General features: G+C 36.8%; 1 protein-coding gene across 5 annotated transcripts in view; it reads left to right on the forward strand.

Moving 5' to 3' along the window:
* The window catches only part of AKAP6 (A-kinase anchoring protein 6), a 279,971-nt gene that overhangs the window by 61,140 nt on the left and 193,882 nt on the right, over window positions 1-24,949 (forward strand). For all 5 annotated transcript variants that reach the window (XM_062623049.1, XM_062623078.1, XM_062623054.1 and 2 more), the window contains one exon: window positions 22,911-23,162. In XM_062623049.1, coding sequence (XP_062479033.1) covers window positions 22,911-23,162 — 252 coding nt within the window. The remainder of the gene's footprint in view (window positions 1-22,910; window positions 23,163-24,949) is intronic.

Raw genomic sequence — 24,949 nt, forward strand, 5'->3', positions numbered from 1 at the left:
GGAGGGTGTCCCTGAAGAAAGAGATACCTGTAACACCAGAAATTTATCCTTGGGTTCAAAATTACAGCGTCTCCAGGTCTGCATGGGTCACTGGATAAATTAATATTTTTACCCACTGTTTTACAGTTGTTCACACAGTGCAAGTTAGCATGATCACATCCCCTGTACATGCAGACCAAACACAGTGTGACTTGTGATGAAGTCCAACATAAACTGGTAGCAAAATCAGGAGTAAGAACAAGTTATTTCAGTTTCACCAATCTATGAGACCACTGCTGTTATAATTCCCACACCTTCTCAGGCACTTCCTAAGGCAAGCAATCTCTCTGTAACAGCATGGTTCTTTTACTGTTTTGTTTACACTCCACAATTTATCTTAATGAAAACAAGCTTTTATATTCTGCAGTAAGCATTAATTCAAAATAAGTTTTCTGGAAGAGGAACAGACATCAATAAAAGAACATTGTGGAAATGTAATGTATCCAGCATGATAAAATTTTACATGAGAAATTACCTTATGTAATAAGTAGACTAATGGATTTTGTTTAATTTCCTTTGATAAATTAAGAACTATCTATATATCTAACATCTAGTTATGTTTCTAATTAGAAACATGATAGACTCCTTTTATCCAAATGTACTCATGCTTTCCTTCACTGAAAAAAAACAATGAAAAACCAACAGAAAAAACCCCAAACAAAGCCAGTGAGATAGTCTGAACTTGAAACCCAGGAAGAGGCTGATTGTACCAGCTGGATGTGTCCTCAAAAGTGTCTGTGCTCTGTCTTCAAAAATCTGTGTGTGTTTTCTCTCTTTTTTCTTCCTTCTATGAAGTCCTGTAAGAATTATTCACACATAACACATACAGCTGTGCGCATCAAAGCAGTAAGACAACTGTAAGAAGCAGTGTGAAATACACAACAAAATGCTGGACTGATTTTGTGTGTAGGATGAATAAGGGGCTGACAGTCCATTGAAGCAGTGATAAGAGCAAGTTTTTTGTATGTTGCGTTTCCCCTAAACGCTGTTTTTTTCCTGTTGTCTTGGAACAATGTGTGTGTTCATGTAACTACGGAATAAAACTGGTCTTGCACAGTTTCATTTTCCTGCAACTCATATGGACATAAAGAACAGCTGAATAACTTGATAGGGAAAGCTTAAAGGTCATGAATATTGGATGTAACAGCTGTTTCCATTAAAAAAAAAATAAAAAAATTGAATGATGTAATCCCATTGCCTAGAAATGTCTGGAATGTGACTGTCACTTGGAATAGGAGAAGGAAAACCAGTTTTAACCAGCCTTTATATCCTAGGAAAGGCCATGTTTAGAGTTTTGCATGATTAAATCCTCCAGGGCAAAAGCTACAACTTCATTTGTCTTGCTGTTTATTCTCTATGAAATATTAGAAATGCAATTTAGAAAAAGAATCCCACTGCAATAACCTTACTCAGCTTTTGTTTTTTTTTTTTTTCAGAAGGATGAAATAACAGAGAAGTCTGGTTCCACTTAGAGTCTTTCAATTACAATATATATCTCTGAATATGTCAACTTATACTTTGTAATGATAATGCATTGAGGATTTTTTTTTAATAGTATGCTAATTTTGAACAGTGTGAGCGAATTTTGCAGCTTCATCTTTTCAGTGCACTTGTTTGCTAGAATAAGTAGAAAGCCAACACTTCAAGCAGCCTTGTTTAATTCCTTATTTTCTGAAAGAAAGAATTTGAAAATGTAGGGAGGAACAGATTAAACCTTCAAGTCTCTGCTGTGTGCAAACGGAAGATATGCTGTGACAAAGGGATACATAATAGGTATGCAGTGGAAAAAAAGGATTCTCAATGATTCTCAGTTTAAATGCCAGTAATGAAAATGCCAAAGGCACTATTTACTGATGTTTTCCTTATCAAAAGGAGGAGTTAATGTCAATACTACTTCTCTGTGCCTCATAGGTGCATTTCCTCACACAGTTTTTCTGAAGACATTTAACAAATGCAAATATATGCAGTGGGACCAGCACTTGGGGCAGATTTCTTGTTAAACTTCCTATTTTAATTAAATGATGGTGATACATAGACTGCAAAAACTGTCACGTTAAAATTAATCTGTTTTATTCTCTATTTGTTGTTTCTAATGGATATGTTTTCCTTTTCTTACTAGGATGACCTAATGGGGTGTATAGGGAAAACTTTAGGGGGAATTATGGAAATATTAGTTACTTGAAACTTCTTGAATTTTGAACATTCTCACTCTTGTATTCAGACTTGGTTATATTACTTGTAAGAGCATGAAACCATCCTATTCTGATACCTTCAAGACCCCAAATTGAATTTTATCTCAAAAGTTGTAGAAAAACATATCATGCATCTGACGCTTGTCTTGATACCCTTCTCGAATTATTGTGTGCAAGTCTGATGCACTCCATGCATAGCTACACTTTTGTGAATTAGTAAGTACCACGTAGAAAAGGGATCTGAATTTTGGTCTCTTGCATTCCACTTGAGAACCTTAGAAACATATAATAGACTGTGGAACAGTTTTTTTCACTTATGCACATTGAGTCACTTAAACCAACTGGTATCATGGAGCGAAAGCCTATTCTGCATTTGAGAAACTTCCAGTCAAATTGTGCACAAATTTTTTTGCAGATTTTGACTTATGTTAATAGTTATATTTTCCACTAAAGGTTTATTTACCTGGAAGACTTGAAAATAGCTTAACATGTTATCCATCTCTGTTTCCAAAATCATAAGATAAGGTTGATTGTAGGTAAAAACTGCGTTCTTGGTCTGTTATGTGAAAAATTTAAGTTTGTAATATAAATTATGTAGGTTGTCTGGTTGGTAATGATAGCACAAGAGAAAAATCATACGAATTAAATGTCAAACAAAAGTGTAATTGAAAAGAGTTACAGTGACATTGCAAGTTTGAAATAAGAAGCCTTTCATATCTTATTTCTGATTTTTTTTTGGTGAAAAAAAACAAACAAACCAACCCAAAACCTCACTGACAAATAAAAAAAACCCCACACAATGATTCTATTTAGAGTGCGTAAGTCAACTCAGGAGTGATGAAACTGGTCATGGGTATCACTTCATTAAATGTTTGCATTTTACCTAACCCTTCTAAAAGTATTTGTATTTCAGGGAAAATATGACTCACTCATTAAATCTACCCCTGATCTGTTTTCCCTTACTGCCTTCATTCTTTCACATCTCTAGAATAATTAGCTGAAAATGTGCCCCATTGTGCAGAGCTGCTAGCAGTAAACATCTTTCAAAATGTTTATGATCCAGCTCTGTTGAATTATCCTCTGTGTAGTGTTTGATTATTAAAAAGTCAGCTCATGTATGTTATTCTGCTTACATTTCTTTCATCATAGACTTATTAATGATTTTTGTAGTTTTTCTGATTAAGATGGTAGTCCATTCCCAACTCATGAGTAGACTACATGTCTTTCTCACCCAACTTGACTCTCCTATATAGCTCCTTCCTGGAAAAGAGTGCAAAAGAGCAAGTAAAATCCTAGCTAGTAATGCAAATGACATGCTGAGATGTGTTTCTTAGAGTTACCCAACATTCAACAGGAGATGGATTTCCTGCTATTAGGCAGGCATGAATCAAGTTTCAAAGAGAGAACTGAGCCACAGATCCTCAGTTATACTTTCTCAGCATATTGTAAGTTAAACCTCAAAACTGAGAAAGCCATTGCAGATTCATAGCATCTCCAGGCATTACACCACTCTTGCATATAAATGAAATTCAGATTTTAATTTACCTTGGAAAATCCATTTCGTTCTGTAAAAAGGATATAAACCCAGTGCAGACTATGCATCTACCTGTTTAAGTACAAGCACTTGATGAAAACTGATATTTTTTTCTATGAAAGATATAATATCTCTGAACCATAATTATTTGAAACTTGAACTTAAATAATTTGCAACGGAAATAAATTGAAATAATTCTGATCTCTGATTTAAAAAAAAAATGCCCAGAGAACTTCATATGACGTTCTAAATGACTTGAGTAAAACCAGATAATGCAGTGTAGGGTATAATCTTTGAAAGCAGAGCAAGCAACTGTGGCCAAACCTCAAAATGCTTCCTCAGTCGAATTTTAATCTCCTCTACTCTGAAGTCAGCAGTCCTAATCTGCTTTTTTACTAAGCACAAAACATTTACTAAGCACAAAACAAAACATTTGCCTTGCTAGTATTCTTCCTGACTTTTTTTGGATCAAATACTGTTACCTTTTTCAATATTTTTTTTTACTATTTTATTTTTAATTACCGCTTATTCCTACAGAAGTCAACCTATTTTCATGCTCAGGAATTCATCTAAAATGGAAAACACATCTATTTAAACACAGACGTTGTAATTCTCAGGTTTTAAAAAAGATGATGTCTGAGAGAGGAAAAGTATTTTTTTATTAGCTTTCTGAAGAGTTTTTGATGGTTGAAGCTATCCTGCATTAGCGAGCCAATGCTTTCATGATGTCTTCAAATAGTCAGGTTATGATATTTCATAAGAAATCTTCTCTTAAAGGCAGTCTTCTGAAAATATTAAAAAAAATACTAAAAAAAATTGTGTACCCATGACAGTAACATTTCTGTCCTTACACTTAGAGTTCAGAAGTGTGCGTGCATTCCGGTACTGTACTATCTGTGGTAACTGTAGTATCCTTTTGAGTGTTGACCATCCCAAGGTCAGTTCACTCAAAAACTCCATCTCTCAATTTCGTATTTGACAACTCTGTCTGGTGCAGATATTGCATTTTAAATTTTGTTATTTGGGATACCTCTAATTGTTGCTAATTGTTTTGAATGCCATCTCAGTTTGAATGTGCCTCAGGAAATACTTGACACTTTAAAATGGGGACAAAGTGAATTTATGTTGTTTTCACCATTGTTTCCTCGATGTTCTCAGTTCTCCGGAGTACGGTTTGCCTCAGGTGAATTTTCCTGCAAGACCAAGGGAGCAGTTTCATTGTCATTAGCGATGTGTAGATACTAGATAATTTACAAAACCAGCTTTTCTTGGTATGATTTCCCTTCCCTTCCCCCCACCATTTATTCTCTCCTTTAAAACAAATTTTTTTTTTTTTTTGATTAGTGTTTCCGATTGTGGTGCTTTCAGAAAAGCTTGTCTTGTGTGTGTGCACACAGATGAGCTGAAGGACCATTATAGCTCTAATCTGGGGTTCTCAGAGGAGCTGCTACTATTGGAAGTATGAGGATGGGTGGGAACAAGAAAGCTGATCCACTAACAAAAAAGAAGAAAGGAGGGGGGAGGAATGAGAATGACCAACGAGTGAGGGTGTGGAGGTATGACTGAGCCATTTGACATGTCTTTGGAATAGTTAGGCAGCCAGAGAATGCAGAAGGAATGCAGGACAAACGAGGGTTACTGAAGGCCTGTACGGAAGAGGGAGCCCTTTTCAAGATAACCAAGGAGAAATGAAAAGGCATTGTTACAGAGTCCAGCTGTAATAAGTTCGACCTCACAAGTTATTTTCTCCTCCCATTCTGAATGAAATAGGTAATTATTATAAATGTGAATATTACAGAAGTAACAGTCTCTGTTTTGTAAGTGATGAATCACTCCATTGGGGAAGTCATAACTTCCTATTAATACATTTTCCAGGCACATGATCTACAGATCCCAAAATAAAATCTAAGCTTCCTAATATTAACCCAGTAAATATTTCCATTCCATTCAAAGCTTAAAAAAAATATAAAAAAAATCAAAGTGAATTGGAGATCAGATATTCACTCCTATGCTGTGAATTAGAGGGTCTGTCTGAGATCAGATTTATAGGGCTACCGAGTGACCAATATTATCCTAGATTCCTTCCTGTCATAATGCCAGAAACATTCTGCTGGAACTTAGGTCAGCACTTAAAATAACCTTGCTAATTGCAAGTCTACAAGTGTTGGCTGAAATTTCAGTTAGCCACCACACAGCAGACCTGGATGCTGAGAAATCTCTACTGTAGCTCAGAACGTGCAAGGAAAGAGCAGACAGGCCTGAACTTGATCTACACGGTAACACAGGTAGAGGCAGCAGGTTATTTGCTATATTTCATGCAAAACAAAAGCTGTTGACTCTGCACTGAAGATGGATTGGGTTACAGATTGTCTGTGGCTTACTTGTCTGTCTTTTAAACAGACACTTATTTTCTGAACTGCTGGTTGCATGTAACTCCTTTAGCTGAGGAAAGGAAATGGGACAGTCTTTCTTTATGAAAAGCTGATACCTGAAAACTCTTCTTCCAGTATAAATGCGGTAAGACACCATTAAACTGAAATATTTTACAAAGTGCTAGAGATGTCTAAAGCAAGAAATTATCAGTGTTTGCATTTTTTTAATCAATAAAAGCAAAATATTTTTATACAACTGGTTTTCAACTTTAGAGATATTGCATGACCTAAATGTGTTTGGTTTGAAATAATACATTACATTTCCTGTGCACTATAAATCTAACTTGCAAAATCGCCAGATCTTTTTTGCTGTGGATGTAGATTTCTGATTAAGAAAAGCTTGTTCAGTCTCTCTCACTAATATAAAATTTCTGCAGTCAGTATCTTAGACTTTAACAATTTAAATCTTTCACTTATGAAGGTTAAAAAGATGTTTATTATGTGTCAAGCTCTTATTCCCATGTTTTGATGGGGACATTATAGCTTTTTTTGTGTGAATCAGGGTGAAATTTAATGTTCAGTCTTCTCTATTCCCTGAGACATTACTCAGATAGCTTTTTATAGGTCACAGTATAATTAGACATAGACACTGTAAGGTTATAATTACATTACTTTGGCTAAAACTTTGACCTGTGTTGTGAAGGGATGTGTTTAGTAAAGGCTCAGGAAACCAAGAGATTGAAAATAATATTAGTAATAGAAAACATGGAACTTCATCATTATACCTAGATTTTACTATTTTTATTAGGAACTTAAATTCTGTAGGTCTTCATAGGGAGACTGAATGTGACAAGAGCGTTCTGATGCTTATTGCTGTTGCATTAGTTTAGGAGACCATTTAAAAATATTAAGATCTGTACCCTTTCCAACGGCCCCTTGTTTTATTTTTGTTCTCAGCTCATAAAGCTGTGTGTGTGCCATGTCCTGAGGAATATGCTCAGACTGCTCAAAAGCATCTGTTCTCTCTGCAAAATAATCCATTCTTTTGAAATTATATCCACAGGAAAAGTTCAGGAATTTTTTGGTTAGCCAAGAATGTTTTCTTCAAAGATTTTATTGGATTAAGATGAAAAAGCCTTTTGAATTCCCTGAAGCAAAAGTTGGACAGAAAATTGTTGACTCATGTATAGTTTGTACAAGGTTCCAGAAGAATGGGAAATCAACCTCAGATTATGGCAGAGTTACATCTGCTATTTGGGTAGGAACTTCTCTGACTTTTAAAAACTTTTTACTTTGCTCTTCAGCTGCTGAAGCATCAGTGGCCAATTGCTCTTGTCTAGACCCGAATAGCTAAACAAGTTAGGAATGTAATCTCTGTAGCGGCAGTCATTGCAGTATTCAGGAAAGTTTCATTTAAAGCTTAAATGCATCAAGGAGTGGAAAATTTTGCTACAGCTATATCTGCTGAGCACTAGACTAAGTGTAGTAATGCTTATTACATAAATATTATCGCTCTGTTTCATATCCTTTTCTGAATGCTGTTTCAGATACTGAAATGTATCAGTAAAGTATGAGTCTGAATTCTTTCTCCTCCATATAAGAACTAAAAAGATCTTGTTGCTCTTTCATGGATATGTCTGTATTACCATTTTAGTTTGGGTTGAGAGTGTGATTTTGAAATGCTTCTGCTGTTTATCCTTGTTCAGCACTCTTGAGTTCATGCTGGAGAGCAGTCTCTCTGTGTGCAAACTGCTTGCTGTTATTCAGAGTCTTTGCCAACTAGGGGTTTCTTCTCTTTTTTTTTTTAATATTATTTTTTTTTCTCAGCCTCTTTCCCCTTTTGTCTCTATTTATGTTTCATTTGTCGTCACATGTGTAGTGATATTTTCTTTTGCATTTCATCTAAGTTGATAATTTTGTGTGCAAGTAGGTTTTGCATGTAACGTACACGATTGCCTTGAATGACTTAAGAGATAAACTATGAGCTGGTATAGTATTTGCCTTTCTCATATCTATTGCCTGTATTGATAAGTGAAGAAACTTTCTCAGAAATTACCATTTTTGCTGGTTTATTTTGGTTTTGCAGTATACTAACCTCACAGACAAAATCAGTATGTGTAGAGTCAAGCTCAGGTGTGATTGTAATCTACATTTTCTTTTAAGGCTGCAAAACAGTTTTCATACTGTATATTCTATAAATTCAAGTTGAAAATATCATCAGGATAGATTTTTTAAATTATTTTGATGTTCCTAATCCCATTTGAAATTGTAAAAGCCAACGAAATATAAGCAATAATGGTAGATTTTAGAAACTTCACACTGTGAGCTTCAAAAGAAGGTATGGTGAATGTTTTGGAAAGGATCATTACAGTGAGCAATGTTGTCATCCTTTGTGCTCATCTCAAAGTGAGAGATTGCTCTATTCATTATGAACTATGGCCTCTATTAAGAGACCTAAACGCTCTGTGTGGGTTTTAGGATGTCTTCCTGATGGAAGCTAATTTATAGTAATGGGTAAGAGTAGTCATATTGTTCTATTTAACATATTAATGTTTGGTTAATATATTTTTGGAGGGCATGATATTGCATTATAGACAGTGCCAGAATTTTAAGAGAATGGATGTAAAGGGGATGTATATATTGGGTTTGACAAACATGCTGTTATCAATACTATTTAGAATTTCTCAGCTGACCAGGTTTCTTATTGGCTCAGTGTGAGTCGGTTTCTCAGAAAACTCTCAATGAAGTGCTGACAAGGTCTCTGTAGTAACACCCCAATATTCAAGAGTGTAAGAGAAATAAAAAGATAATTTAAAAACCCCAATAATCCTTCCATTTTATTCAAGCTTGCCAGTTATTACCAGGATCAGCTCATATCCTACTGCGGCTTGTAAAGAAAGAGAAAACAGATGCAGTTTTTCTTTTTTCTACAGCTTAGTGGTTCTCCTGTTTTGGTAGAAGATGATCTGCATAGGAATATATTGTATAATTAAAATGTGTTGAAAATAAAGCTGCAGAATCCCCTAAGACTGTAGGCTTTTGGGGTATATGGGTGGGAGGGGTTGTTTCTTGTTACTAGTTCCAGACTAGAAATCACATTTTTGTGGACAGGGTTGCTGCAAGTGTGTTTCTTTCCAATGTTGTCATACAGTAATGCTGTGTTTAGCCTACCTGAGTTAGTCCCTCCTTGTCCACTGACACCTCACATCACCTATGCAAGAGGTGAAGACAGTCCAGCTATGTCTGCTAGGCACAGTGAGTCAGGCTTTGGCAGGGAAATTAGTTCAAGTGTGACACCCTGAGAGTACAGTTACTGTATTTCCAGGGTCACATCCAGTACAGCCACTTTTATCACAGAGGAAAGCTTGTGAGCAAAGCTAGGTCTCTGCAGACCATAGTTCAGTTGTTCCAAGAAGAATATGGTTGTATGAACACTTGCAATTTGATGTGATGCTTACCTTTCCTTCTTCCCTGTCTATACTTTAGAACGCCACAGTCCAGGGATCCTATGCCATTTCTTTAGTCTTGTTATCTGAGGAACATAAAAGATTTGGCTTTGTGTCAATTCAGGATTCAATTGGAGGCTAAATTGATGATTGTTTTTTCAGGAAATAAAAATATTTGCAGGTGAATAAAATACCCAAATATGCATTTGAAGCTTGAAGCTACTTAGGTTCATTAACATCCATACAGACAAGTTCAGCTATTGGATTTCAAAGAGCTACTTTACAAGCCCAGGCATGGCAGCAACATTTCTTTTTCTCATTGTGCCTGCAGGGTGGTAAGAGTTACACTCATCACTGAGAGCTACAGTCTAGACAAGGATAATTGATAAGTTATCTCCATATAGCTAGAAAATAAAATGGCATATAAAGAAATGCAAAGCTGTTCATAGAAAAACCTGATCTTTATTCTGTCAGCATAAGAAACAATTTATGTCAACCAAAACCAAAGGTCATGCTGTCTTGCTTTCTTAAAGAGCTGAGAGACACTGACTGTGAAGTGCTTTATAAATCAAGGATCTTATTCCAGTTAGCAACATGCAATAAGTATATTTACCTACATATATACATATGTGTACATATAAATGAATAAATATTTAAATAAGCACTGCTCATTTCCTTCTTTTTTCAAGGCACTTCAGTCTTACTGTGTAGTTCCTGAGTGCTTTCTTAAGCAGTATCAATATCTTAACAGCCATTTAGTCTGTCAATGCTTTACACTAGAAAATTTCTCTTGTAAAGCCAAACCAGTGCTGTTAGGAGAATTATCCTGCCAGAGCACAAGCTGGCTTCTCAGAACTGTTGTATTGGAACATGCTATAAATGAATATGCTGTTGGAATATGCTCTAAAGTCCCATAACATGTTTCTAGGTTACAATTACAGTGCATTTGAGTAGTTCTAGCTATAATATTATGTCTAATTTTAAAATTAAATATTTAGTTTTAAATGCAGTATTAAAATGCTAATGTCTGGCATTCATAATCTTGTAAGCAGGCAGAACAAGCATCTATTATTAATGACACTGAATTTTAGGTCCCTTAAAGCCAATTTAATTAGGAAGAAGTGCTTCATTGTGTGTATGGGATATGAGAATGTTGACTAAGTTCTTAAATTTAGTTTTGATTAAAGCACTGCAGAAATGACATAAAAGCTGAGTTTTGATAATTTTCTATTTATGCAGTATCCTCTTTACATCTAAATCAGAAAAATGAATGATATGGGCATGATTTTGTTTGAAAAGCAGATATCATACACAAACCTGTATTAACTGAGAGGCACCTGTAGGATGACAGTGAGAGTTGGAAATAATCAGATAGTACAAGCTACTACATAATATATGTTAATTGTTTTTATGCATGGAGTCTCATTAAGCATTTTGATACTTGCCAAAAGCCAATTAAAGTACTTTGAATGATTCAGTTAGATTTGGATGTCATGAGAGTCTGATAAGTCCAGGTTTCCAAATTAGTCTCCATTCTATTCCTTCTCAAAAAAGCCTGCAAAAACCCTATAATTTTCTTCCTTCTGTGAGTGTAAGTTAAAGTTTTTTAAAATATTGTCTTTATTACATTTGTGGTAAAAAACCCACAGGAAGATTCTGTGACCTACGTTGTACCTATTACAAACTAATTAGGAATGATTTCTAACATATTGGGTATTAGGAATCGCAATAAGGTGTTTGATTTACCTGCTAGAAGAGCTCTTTCCATAAATAAAAATATTCCATGTGCACTTTCAGTAGTGAAACTAGAATAAAGATCTTGTAAATTTTAGATGTCTTTAAGATTCAATATTCTAAATTTTCAAAATTTTTTCTTCTTTTATTTCTTTCATTCACTTAAGACTTTAAGGGTGTAAAATAGCTTCCTACCAGTCTTTCAAATTCCGTTCTTCCTGGGTATAACAAAATTAGATGCGTGTGTGTGTTTGTTGCTGGGTATGGTTTGGTTTGGTTCGTTTCTTCACTAGCACTGATATATATTCTAACCCTGACTGTTGTAAGACAGTGAGTGATACCCAGTGTGGAACAGGCCTCCTGGTACACTGGGTGGGTGGTAGCTGTTTCAGACTACTGGAAGTGCCTCCACATGCTTGGAGTGCTTTGTAATTGTTACTAGCTCATTGGAGGATCTGCAAGAGCTTTCCAGCTGACTTGAACACTTGTTGTTGTGGAGAAAGGGCAGAACAGTAAGAACCATGCAAGATAGACTAAAGGGCTTCTGTTCCATGTTTCTGAACCAAACAAAGAAAATAAAAGCTCAGTGATTCCCATGAGGGTTTGTGCATTAAATATTAGCTTTTGGTCTTTTTCAGCAGAAACAATTCTATGAATATAAGATTCATTGAACAATAGAAAAGGGAACAACACTGCTAATAAAGCAAAGCCTGGTAATAAAGCCTTTTAGCTGCCCTCAAAAATGACTGATGGAAAGTATCTTCAAAAGCATGTTGTCAAAGCTCTTGGAGGCTTAGCTCCACTGATGTAAAACAGCCATTTATCTTGAAAACTTCCTATTGTGCTAGCGATTTTCATCATAGAAATTTGGCACAGATGGTAGTTCTTCCCTTCTGACCTGTTTCAGAAACGAAAGGAGAGCACAGTCATCATATTGAGCATTGACATGAAAGTAAAGAGTCTCACCATCCTTCATCAAATTCTGCTATAACCACTACGCTGTAGTCAAAGAGAGTGAATGAGCTTAGGATTCTTTGGCTTGAGGAAGCCATAATGTTTTGATTAAAATTTTTGTCTTCTGTTCTGCAGGTCTATGCAGGACTAAATTTTATTCCTGTGTGAACTTGCATTTCTTTTATTTATTTATTTTGACATCTTACATTTCAGTAGTTTGTGGTTATGTGGGGTTACACTTTATTTGTTATTAAAAGCTTTATTATTTCAAGAATGAGACTATTTTTTCTCCAAAAAACTTTTCGTTCATCTAAACACTTCAGGAGCTCTCCACCAAAGGCTCTAATTAAGTCTTTGGAGTTTAATAAGAGTAAGAATCTTTCTGAAGAATTCCATAAGCTGAAAATCTTTTCAAAGAAATGCACCTACTTTCTTGTATAATCAATAAGAAGAGATTGGCTCAGAAAATGGAGCTCAGATGAAGATCCTATGGCCCTTCAGCAGGCTTAACGAATTCTTGAAATTTCCTTGTTCCATTGTCAAGAGTAATTCCAAATCTTTTTCAGACTAAAAATGAAGGTAGCACAAGAGTGGGACATATTCAAGCTGAGCTGTCAGAGTAATAATTTGGCTGCATAAAGCTTTGAAAACTCACTGCTTTCAAAAGGATAACCAGTTTGCTGGAAAATTACTGAACTATTAATGTATTAGCATTGGATTCTGCTATTTATATTGTAGACCAAATAATGAAAGTTCTTATCAAATGATAGCAGTGGTCTTCTTTCTGCTTCTTCATGTAGCTGACATTTTTTTATTGCATTCAATTTTTTTTATGTCTTGTATGAAATGATAGTAGGGGTTTCCTCATGGTCAGTAAACTCCTCTCTACACTGAGATAGAAAAAATGCCTAATCCTAGCCAGGCTACAAAGAACTGGTTGTGTTAGCTACAGCAGAGTGGATATGTTCACCATGAGTAAAACATCCTTCCATTTGCGTCCTCAATTTTCATTTGCATGTGGTAGTTTGAACTTGTTAGAAATGCCTTTAAATTCCATCCAGTATATGTGGCTTCAGAATACAAGAAAGTGCTGAGTAAAGAGAGAAAATAAATAAATAAATAAATAAAGTAGTTATCTAGACAGTTGCAAAGTATGTCCTATATACTTCCATTACTGCAGAAAAGGTATAGTTTTGTGAAGAAATCTGTATTTGAAGGATGTTTTAAGAAGTCTTCACTCTTCTATTTGAGTAGATGAATATATAGTACATGACAAGCATGCTTAGCATAAAGCTACCTCATCATTTTTTCTCATTTCTTTGTGATCTTAAATGACCAGTGCAAGATAAATATATATATGTATATTAATTGTCCAATGATCAGGCATTTGAAATTGTTTATTGTTTTTCCAAACTTACCTCTACTACCAGTTGCTTGGTTTTCATATGGATTTGGGGTTTGGTATTTCTCTTTTTTTTTTTTTCTTTGTGAAGTAGCTGGAATCAAAACTTGCTACACTATTGTACAGTTCAGCACCATCTTTCTTCTTGAATGATAAACTGCTCTAGAGTACCCGTGCAATACTGTCTTCCAGGCTGCAGTACCAAACCAGTTTTCAGTGAGCACAAATACGACTTTTTCTATCAAGTTTTATTTGTTTTTACATTTTTAAAAAAAATTTAGAAAGTTAGGCCTTAATAAAAATCAGTATGCTTCAACATGCTTAAAGCAAGGTAAATGAAGAGTTGTATGATTACTTACTGAAGAAATGTTGTACAGTGGTAACTTTAAAGGGCAAAGTCCCTGCATGTTGCGGGCTTGGCTGATTATAGGGTATACAAGAACATATTTCTTATTCTGAAGGTTTCAAAGGGTTTTCAGCTTGTAACTTTCAGCAGTGTTACCAGTGGAAGTTCAGGAATATGAAAGCAACACTGAACTGCAGATATCACATTAGTTCCCAAATTCAATTCATACATGGGTTGTCTTACACAAACAAAATTCATGCATCAATTTTACTGATGTCAAGAATATCCCGGAAATGGCTAGCCCAGATTTGTTTACACAACACTGTTTCAGTAGCGTTCTGAGGTGCCTAACTTTACTGCCCTAACTCCTCCTGTCATTCTGCAGTTCCACCCAATCCCAGGCCTTACGATTGAGTGTTTTTGTGCATGAGCTGTCTGAAGCTGATGCACACGGACTACATCTTTGCATTTAAGATTCTGGTCTGTAGTGAGTGCTGTGACCAGAAAGTCTTTTTACATTAAAATACTGATTAAAATTAATAGTGGAAATAAATGTTTGACTTCTCTGCAGCCATCTCCTCCTGCAGGAAAGGTACAGGCTGGCCTAGGTTTGTAAAGCACTGCAGCTGGTCTGGGAATTGAGCTGGAATAGCTTCCAACAGCAACTGCCCTGCTTCTGGACAAAAGGATCTTTTTGCTTCTTCCCAGTGTATGTTTGAACTTTTGGCCACAGCAATGGCATTGATTCCTGAGATAACAGAATACAGTAGGAACGTGCCTAGTTAGAGTTCACCAGGCTGGATATTAATTGTTAAAACTTTTTTGAGCCTTTTGTAATAGCAACATTTGCTCTATAGGAAGTGGATCATCTTTTCTTGCAATTGTATTGGGACAGCTAGGCCCCTATGACGCCTGAAATTTTCCAGTGAAGAAATCTGTTTAAAAACAGGGATCTCCTAAAGGAGGGAAAAAAAAAAAAAAAAGGCAAAATATTTTTTTCTATAGGGAAAATGCTCTGTCACGTTAACAGCTTTCCCATGTTACAAGTAGTTTCTGAGAATTTTAGCAAAATGTAAAATCAAGATTACTTACTGGAATTTTGCAGTGATGAAAATATTGCACATTTATAATAATGAAAGCAAATTAATCAAAGTCAAGCTGGGAAAAGAGAATGATGTGCAGAAAAGGATGGTGCCCCAGAAAAGTTACTATCAGTAGTATGTGTATTATCATGAGGGAAGAGCAAAGAAGCTTGCTCTGAGCACTAATGTTTTCCAAGCTGTTGGTGTCAGCAGAAGGCACGGTCAGTGACCTTAGAGCCCTTCTGGTCACTGTTTTCCTGCTGCACTTTGCATTCTTCACCTGATTAAATATATTCATTTCCCCAAGCCACTGACTGCCACAGCCATACCAGCTACAGTACTTCAGGACTCCAACTCACTTTCTGACAAAATCGTGACTTAACAGTAAGTGTAGAGCTTTCCCTGGCACCTGATTTTATTTATTCAAACATGGATTTTTCATGTATGTTTTTTTTAATTTGACTTGTGTACATAAAAGCAGCTGCAAAAAAAGAAGTGAATAGTGTTTGCTCTTACGGTTTCACCAAGAATCCAAAATAGAAGAGAACACTGTTTGGATGTACTAAAATAGGGTATTTTAAAGGAAAAAAAATCTTTTTAAAACCTGAAAATCTTTATGTTTTCAGCAATAAAACCTTTTCTCTTTTGTGCTCTTACAAGCATAAAATGGCAGTGCGGAGAGTGAATTTAGTTCATAATTTTCAAGTGCAGTGTAAAAAGTGAATCTGAAAACTCTTTGGCAGGTATTCTGATTTTTTCTGAAGAGAAGAATTTGTACATTCTGATTGGAATATTTGTCTTTTGTGGAATTAAAATGCACTTAAAAGGAAAAAACAAAGAGAGACCTTTTCCTAAATCACAGATTTTGTTTTGTATGTACTGTAGTTGTAAGACTGTATGATAGTCTGTTCTCCCTGCTGAGGTTTTACAGTGAGATCAAAGAACAGAAATCTGCAGTATAGCTTCTGTCACTGATATTAACTATAGAGCAACATGCTGCAACCTTTCATCTTCCAGTAGCTTCATGTACATCCTTACAGAATTTCTTGAAGAGCAAAAACATAAGTATTTTTTAAGGCCAAGATCAAAGCTTTGTTTTCATTGACTCTTGAGGCTGTGTTTATGCATTTTTTCTTTGTCTACTGTAGTGTTTGCAGTTCAGGCTATTTTAGTTGACGTGGAGGGCTAGGAGCAGGCTGATGGATTTGGCAGCTGCAAATTACAGGATCAGCTGTCTGGAAGGCTGAGTGAAGTGGACAGTTGGCAGCTGAACGGGTACAACCCCTGTAAGCCCAAGAAATTCCATAATCAGTGCTACAGGATAGCCCACGAGAGGATGACAAAATCTTTACCTTTACGGCACTACAAAACTGTGTAAAAATAAAAATGCCTAGTGGATATGTGAGATTAATGTTGATTTAGAAATGGTGATTTCTAAAAACAAGGCTATAATATTCTGAAGTGACACTATATACTGATACAATGGGGAAGGATTTCCATGCTTGCATCTGTAAGCTGTATATTATTGCCATTGACCTAGAACTACACATATTTAGAAACAGATGCCAAGAAATTGTTTATTTTATCTTTATCTACCCGCCACTTCTGGAAAGAGCAATTAGTGCTCCTGACAGCACTTGGGTACTGTCTTGTGATACTGCTGTTCTTTATTTATAAATACAAAGTGTAAAAAGGGCACATGACAATGTTCTTCTGGGTTTTCTCTATCTAATGCTAAATCACCTACAAGGACTTAGGAAGAATGAGGACAATGAGGCCATGTTGTACCAGGTTTTGATATTTAGCCTCAATAAAATCAGGAACTTACCTAATGTGACATTTTTGTGCTGTATTTGAACTGCATTAATTATTACAGGAAATTATCAAATCCACAGCTGTACTAGATAAAATTATTTAATTTTGTGGAATTATATGTAAATCTAAATATCAGGTACAGGAGTAAGAAAATGTTGTACTAGATAATTTGTTGTGCTGTGTGATGCAGTTGACACACTGAGGGAAGGGATGCCAGAGGGACCTTGACAGCCTTAAGAGATGGGCCAGTACGAACCTCATGAAGTTCAACGCCAAGTGCAAGGTCCTGCACTGGGTTGGGGAAATCACAAGCACAACTACAGGCTGGATGGAGACTGCATTGAGAGCAGCCCTGCAGAGAAGGACTTGGGGGTGTTGGTTGGTGAGAAATTGAACATGAGCTGACAGTGTGTGTTCACAACCGAGAAAGCCACCCACGTCTTGGGCTGCATCAAAAGGAACGTGACCAGCAGGTTGAGGGAGGTTATTCTGCTCCTCTACTCTGCTCTCGAAGTATTGTGTGCAGTTCTGGTGTCTTCAATATAAAAAAGGCCATGGAGCTGTTGGAGCAAGTCCAGAGGAGGGCCACAAGGATGATCAGGGGGCTTGAGCACCTCCTGCATGAAGACAGGCTGAGAGATTGTCTTGTTAGAATCATAGAATCATAGAATGGTTAGGGTTGGAAAGGACCTTAAGATCATCTAGTTCCAACTGCCCTGCCATGGGCAGGGACACCTCACACTAAACCATATCACCCAAGGCTTTGTCCAACCTGATCTTGAACACTGCCAGGGATGGAACATTCACAACCTCCCTGGGCAACCCATTCCAGTGCCTCACCACCCTAACAGGAAAGAATTTCCTCCTTAGATCCAATCTAAACTTCCCCTGTTTAAGTTTGAACCCATTACCGCTTGTCCTGTCACTACAGTCCCTAATGAAGAGTCCCTCCCCAGCATCCCTCTAGGCCCCCTTCAGATACTGGAAGGCTGCTATGAGGTCTCCACGCAGCCTTCTCTTCTCCAGGCTGAACAGCCCCAACTTCCTCAGCCTGTCTTCATACGGGAGGTGCTCCAGTCTCCTGATCATCCTCGTGGCCCTTCTCTGGACTTGTTCCAACAATTCCATGTCCTTTTTATGTTGAGGACACCAGAACTGCACACTCCAGGTGTGGTGTTACAAGAGCAGAGTAGAGGGGCAGGATCACCTCCTTCGACCTGCTGGTCACGCTCCTTTTGAGGCAGCCCAAGATGCGGTTGGCTTTCTGGGTTTGCGAGCGCACACAGAAGATTGCTCATGTTCATTTTCTCATCAACCAACACCCCCAAGTCCTTCTCCGCAGGGCTGCTCTGAATCTCTTCTCTGCCCAACCTGTAGCTGTGCCTGGGATTGCTCCGACCCAAGTGTAGGACCTTGCACTTGGCATGGTTAAACCTCATGGGGTTGGCATCAGCCCACCTCACAAGTGTGTCAAGGTCCCTCTGGATGACATTCCTTCCCTCCAGCATTATCAACCGAACCACACAGCTTGGTGTCATTGGCCAACTTGCTGAGGGCTCACTCAATCCCACTGTCCATGTCAGCGACGAAGACGTTAAACAAGACCGGTCCCAACACCGATCCCTGAGGGACACCACTTGTTACTCGTCTCCAGCTGGACACTGAGCCATTGACCACAACTCTTTGTTCAGCCTGAAGAAGATAAAGCTCCAGTGAGACCTTCTAGCAGCCTTCCAATACTTAAGGGGGCCTACAAAAAAGGTGGAGAGGGACATTTTAAAAGCATGTACAGTGATAGGACAAAGGGGAATGGCTATAAGCTGAAAGAGGGTAGATTTGAATTAGATATCAGAAAAAAATTCTTTACTGTGAGGGTGTTGAGGCACTGGCACAGGTTGCCCAGAGAAGTTGTGGATGTCCCATTCCTGGAAGTGCTCAAGGCCAGGTTGGACAGGGCTTTGAGCAACCTGGTCTATTGGAAGGTGTCTCTGCCCTTGGCAGGCAGGGGCGTTGCAACTAGATGATCTTTAAGGTCCCTTCCAAGCCTAACCATTTTGTGATTCTATGATAATGCCAGCTGGATGTGACATTGTATTGTTTCCCCTCAAACAATTGTGTGCCAGGCAAGTGTAAAGAAAAGATGCAAGTAAATAGGCTGCAGCTTTATTAATGCTCTTTGGCTGAAAACTGGTTGGCATTAACTTCTGTGGCAAAAGTGATCATTTATTCGCAGTCATGTTCTCTTGTTGTCTTTACACAATTATCCTTCTACCCTTTGTGCAGCCTTCACCTTCCTGTTGTCATATGACAGTTAAAAAACAAGGAAAAGGGATATCAGTCGGGGTCTAAATTCTTTTTCCACACTTTATGTAAAATGTTTTTTCTGAAAACCCAGATCTAATCCATTTTGTCCAGGAACTTGGCCTATGGTGAAATGAAATCCTGTTTATTTGATAATGGCAACAGACTCATCTAAAATGGAAGTCACCCATCAAAACAATGTCATGTAATGCAGGAATGTTACCTTATGGCTCCTAAGATTTATTTCAAGAAATACTCAGTAGACTGATATATGACTGTATGCCACACATGCAGAGTCTGACATATTTGGAACTGCTGATTAACTACTAGCTTTGACAGAAGCGGTTAGCGTGTGTTCAGTAAGATTGTTGTATTGACACTACAGCTCTTTAAGCCCACAGTTAATTCAGCCTGCTCTTGTCTGTCTTCAGACTTACAGCACATGTGCAGGTGGACTGCTCAGCATACATGTAATACTGAACTGGACATATTGAACTTTTGCATGCACTGTAGACATGTGTCCAGGACTTCTGGGCATTGAATAGTTGGAGTTATTAATAGGGGAGTTAAATCATCTTAAATTTATGCCTGGCACTGTTGCAAATTAAATCATACATCCTGAATGATTCAACCAGATTTTCATCTAATAGGAAAGGAAGAAAAAACAAAAAAATTAACAAACCACTGGCCAAAAACGTCATGTCATGTCAAAATACTTACCAGCAAAGGAAAAAAATCTTTTCTATTCTCCCATGAAAGTAAAGACAAGACAACAGTGGCAGTTCAATGCTATACTAATTCCAGGCCAGAAGGGAGATGAAGCTGATGATGAAGTCAGGAAACAAGAGCTTAGAGTTTATATATTATGAGAAGGTATGTAAGGACTTGATTTCCTTTCTGGCTCATTCAGCCACTCATCGAGTATCTTCCCATTTTGGCCACCAACTCTTTCTAAAATTGAAATCCTTTAAGAGCTGGCACTTTGGTTAAGATGGTAGTCTTATATGTTAAGATCAGAGTATGTGACCTTTACTTGGATATGGACAAGGTTGGCCTTAGGTTCTCTCTGTGTTACTGAAACTGTCAAGAGTGGTTGATTATCTTGTTAGTACATAAAGCATTTGGCTGCTGCTACACTCGCAGCAGTCTGGAAGTACTTCAGACTTTATTTTTGAGGAAAATAAGCAACTTACAACTAGCCATGTAAAAAGTAACAGCATCTGTCCTTGATTATATGCTTCTTTCAATTCTTTGCATTTTGGTACAAAATTCTCCATGTTGTGGAAAGTTTGTCTATTTCAGAAATTTTAGATGCTTTGCTAGCTAGTGTAACAGTAGGTCAAGAGAAAACATGTTTGAAGTGTGAGTCTGAACTCTTGATTTAGAGTATTTTCTAGATTCATTAGCCAATATTTTCAGAGCATTATCTAATAATCATCAGGAGACACTTGCTCATTGTAAATACTTTCTTTTTATGCCTTTGTGTTTTTAACCTCCCTGAGAATTCTTAGGGCAGTTGAATTCAGCATGTAACTGTGTGTGTGAAGATGGAAAGTACTGAAACTTTCTTTTATAGATTGGCACAAATTTAAGCTCATTAGCATAAGTAGTCTAACTGAAGATATATGAAATACTTTTCTATAGATTGAGTCTAGTTATAGTTACTGGGCAATAATTTATCTTTTAATCTCTAAAATTAAAATTTAACTGCTTTATGGCCAAGAGGAATAAGACAGTGGAATAAGACTTCTCAACAATAATGGAGAAGTGAATGCAAATTTAGTCAAACCAAATAACTAAAAATGTTCTTTAGAACATTTGAAACAACATAGAAATACAGCTGTGCTTTTTGGTCAAGTTTCAGTTGTAGTTGGATAAATGAATAGTAATAACCTTTTTCAAAGCTTGGAAAAGATTTGGCTCAGTTTTAGCTTTGTGTGTCTGTAGAATTAGATTAGCACACTAATCTGGTAACTAGAATGTCCATTTTCTCACCTGGAAGTGTGTGGATATTTGAAGCCCTGAGCACTTGCAGGCCGATATGTTGCCAAGCGAGTCTGTGCGTTTTGTAATTGCAAATATTGAAGCTGGTTGTCACAACAAGGGGACTGAGGATAGAGGGGAAGAAATACTGACTCTCCCTTAAGGCAGCCCCAAAACTCTGCTCACTGAAACTCCAGTGTTCTGTCCATTTCTGAGAGTTACTGCTGCAGGGGACTTGATCTAGCAGTCAGTATTCTATTAAAATGAGTAACTACTGATAGTACTCAGCCAAAATAGTTTCTCAAGGGCTACCTGATGTACTAAAATTATTTAATATTATCTAGGGATTTGATTTTTGTTTAATTTGTCACATACATACAGTTATATATTCAATAATTTGACTTTACTTTCAGACTGAATATGTCAAATCTGAACTGATAAAAATTACTGTACTGTTTTATTAATTTAGAAAGAATCAGCTTTACTAATTTTCTTGTTATTCTACTTCTGTACAAAACCACAAGGCATATGCTTTCATTGTAATTGTCTGATAGAAATGTTTCAATGACAAATCTGACATGAATCTATTTTTTTTTTCTGATTTTTGTTATGCATGTACCACCCTTTACGTAAAAAGGACATTTCTGAAGGTTTGAATTAAAATACGAAATACGTTACGTTTTTTGAAAAGAAATAAGACTTCTATTTAAAATATTCTATTAAGTCATCTTTAAATATATGTCAGAGATAGAGAAGAAAAACTTTCTAGGATCCAGTTATAACTTTTTTCAGTATTTCAATCACATTTCCTTACTTGTTTATAATATGCTTTGTACACATAGATTTCAGACAGAGTTGTTATAAAGCAATGGTTTTCACTTAATAGTATATGTCTTTTGTCTTGTGATTTATTCCTTCACAAAGAAAATTAAGGGTAGACTGTAAAGATTTTACAATCTGTTTGCAGCACAGTTTAGAAATCTGTAAAATTAATTGCTAAATTTGGAGGATACCATACCATCAAAACCTTAGTTTTTTTTAACCTGGTAATGTATATTTTCTTTTCTCCTTTCTCAACATAAATGTTCACAGCTTCTCTGCTTTCCCACTTTCTCCTCCACCCATCTTCTGTTCAATTCTGAATCCTGAACAAGGCTCTGCAAAAGTTAGTGCCCTCTTACCACTGCAGTCAGCAATGGAGCTCATAGATAACTCATCCACATTGAGTCTATCCCAGACTTTTGCCCTATTTGGCTATAGAGGCTAGATTAAAAGGTAAATTCTATCTGATAGAATTTTGTTGATGATGGCACAGATCAGATTCTTTGCATTTTAACTGGGATGGGGGGGGAGGGGAAGAGGGAAGGGGAGAAGCGGAGCAGAGAAGGCGACTGCTTGTGCCAATCTTATCACTTTCATTCCTATTGCTGTCTTCTAGGATGTCACTGTACAGTGCTAGTTTCCTACTGATTCATGTGATCTTGTTGTGCCATCCTTCTTCGTTGTATGATGTCTCTGCCAAACAGGACAGCTGCTGCTTCAGTTGCTGTAGCATTGCCATGAGAAAAAAAAAGCATGGCTGTGTTAAATAGATTCTCTTTCCTCTCTGAAATAATCTATATAATTTAATAAACACTACATGAAGAGTGGAACTGATCCATGAAAGGTCCATGCCTATATGTAAATATCTACATTATTTTTCCATTACAGGATATTTGTGAAGACATATCGGATCACGTTGAACAAATTCATGCTCTGCTAGAGACGGAGTTTTCCCTGAAGCTTCTGTCTTACTCTGTCAGTGTGATAGTCGATATCCACACAGTACAACTACTCTGGCACCAGCTACGTGTTTCTGTTCTGGTTCTGAGAGAGCGTATTCTCCAGGGACTACAAGACGCCAATGGAAACTACACTAGGCAGACTGATATTCTGCAAGCATTTTCTGAGGAGAATAAGGAGGTATAGTAACTAAATTCAATATTGAGAATTTCATCTGTATTTGAAGCACATTTAAAATTGCTAGGAGGACAATTTTAGGGATGTCTTACATGTCTTCTAAATATTTTGCTAGTTTTGTGTTTTAAATGTCTGTATCTGATATCTGTTCTTATTAAACCAAATTAAAGCAAATTAAGGTCAGCTTTCAGAAGTGTCTTGCTACTTAGAGGTACATCTTGTCCAAAGTCCTCGGTCTGGTGGTTCGTGAATTTAAAGTTCCTATCCAATTCAAAACTATTTTTTTATGTGCGATTAATTCTTCAGTGAAAAGCTTAGACATTTCCCTTCTTGTATACACAAACCTGAGGCGACAGTTCTGCAATATGCCTCTTAAAAGTCACATTTTGCCTGAGAAACAATAATGCATGAATCATACGTTTTGTACTCTAAAGGGGTGTCAAACTCACACACAAATGTTTTGGAAACCTGGATTCATTTAACTAAAATGCCTTTTCCATTGAATTCTTAATTACTAAATTAGCTTAGTTATGACACTACTGGCCTAACTTCTATAACTAAAAGAAGATGAACATTTTCAATAGGGTAACTCATGGTTAATAGAAGATACCTTAGCATGTAAAGGATTCTTCATTTACTGAAAGTTCTAAGATTAGGACAAAATGCTTTTGTTAGGATTAGATATATTTGCAGAGGGAGATCAGTGCAGTGAGATTCTGCGACCTGTGTTACAGAGGAAGTCAGAAGTCCCTTAAACATGTCCTGTATTTCAGATCACTCATGTTTAAAAAGAATGTGCATATTTCTCTGCTGTAGTTTTATATTTGTCTTTAGCACAACAGAGTGGGTGGTCCTGAAATCAGTGCTCAGATATGGCCAGTCCCACCTTCCACACCCCCTCTTCCTGATGTATATGTACCTGATATTCAGATTCAGTTTCTGTTTTGCCATTGCATGTAAACCTTCCCTGGACAGTCTGATGGAAATCCACACCTGTCTGAATATCCAGAGTAGTGAAGTAGGGTGAAGACATTATTTTATGATGTGAGCTTGGTGATTTCAAGACATAAGGAAGGAGCAGATTCAGATACTAAGAAACAGGAAATGTCCCATCTGGATCTGATTACAACTGCTATAAAAAACGTCCTTCCAATACAAGGGAGGACTGACTGGGGAAGGATAGATTATTTTTCAGCAGGGAAAAAGCATGTTGCCAGATAGGCTTACATGGTAATATAAAAGATAAAATATCCTGACACAATTCTTTTGTTTTCCTCCACCCCAACTAAAGCATAAATAATACTTGATAAAATTAATGGCTAGCAATAGCAGGGATACAATATTAATATTAAGTTTCTGCTGTAAGGCTTTGAATAGATTCCCAGAAATTGCTCTGCAGTTTTTAACTTTCAGGTATTTTCATTGGGTAGAGTGGTAGTGGCTTTATTTGATGAAAATAAAAAATTAAAACATAGAGACAATTGTATCTGCTTACATCTACCTTTTTTTTTGTGTGTGTGTGTTTCCTCCATATCCTTTCCCAGACAGCGGCTACACTGTAGGACTAGTAAGTGTCTCATGATACAAGTATTATGTTAGGGATTTTCACGCATATGTGAATAGTGAACCTAGAAACCTTTGCCCATACACTTAACCCTTCCTTGGAAAATCATTTTCCTGATTTTCAGTACTCCTTGGGGAATATGATCTGGGAATGACAATGTATTTTTTTATCCTAAGACTGAGAAGTCATCTGGTTTGAAATGAATTGAAGGAAACTTTCACAGACA

The sequence above is a fragment of the Pezoporus occidentalis genome, unplaced genomic scaffold (genome assembly GCF_034315485.1).
Source record: "Pezoporus occidentalis ecotype Australia unplaced genomic scaffold, CSIRO_AGI_Poc_V1 ctg108, whole genome shotgun sequence".
Lineage (NCBI taxonomy): Eukaryota > Metazoa > Chordata > Aves > Psittaciformes > Psittacidae > Pezoporus > Pezoporus occidentalis.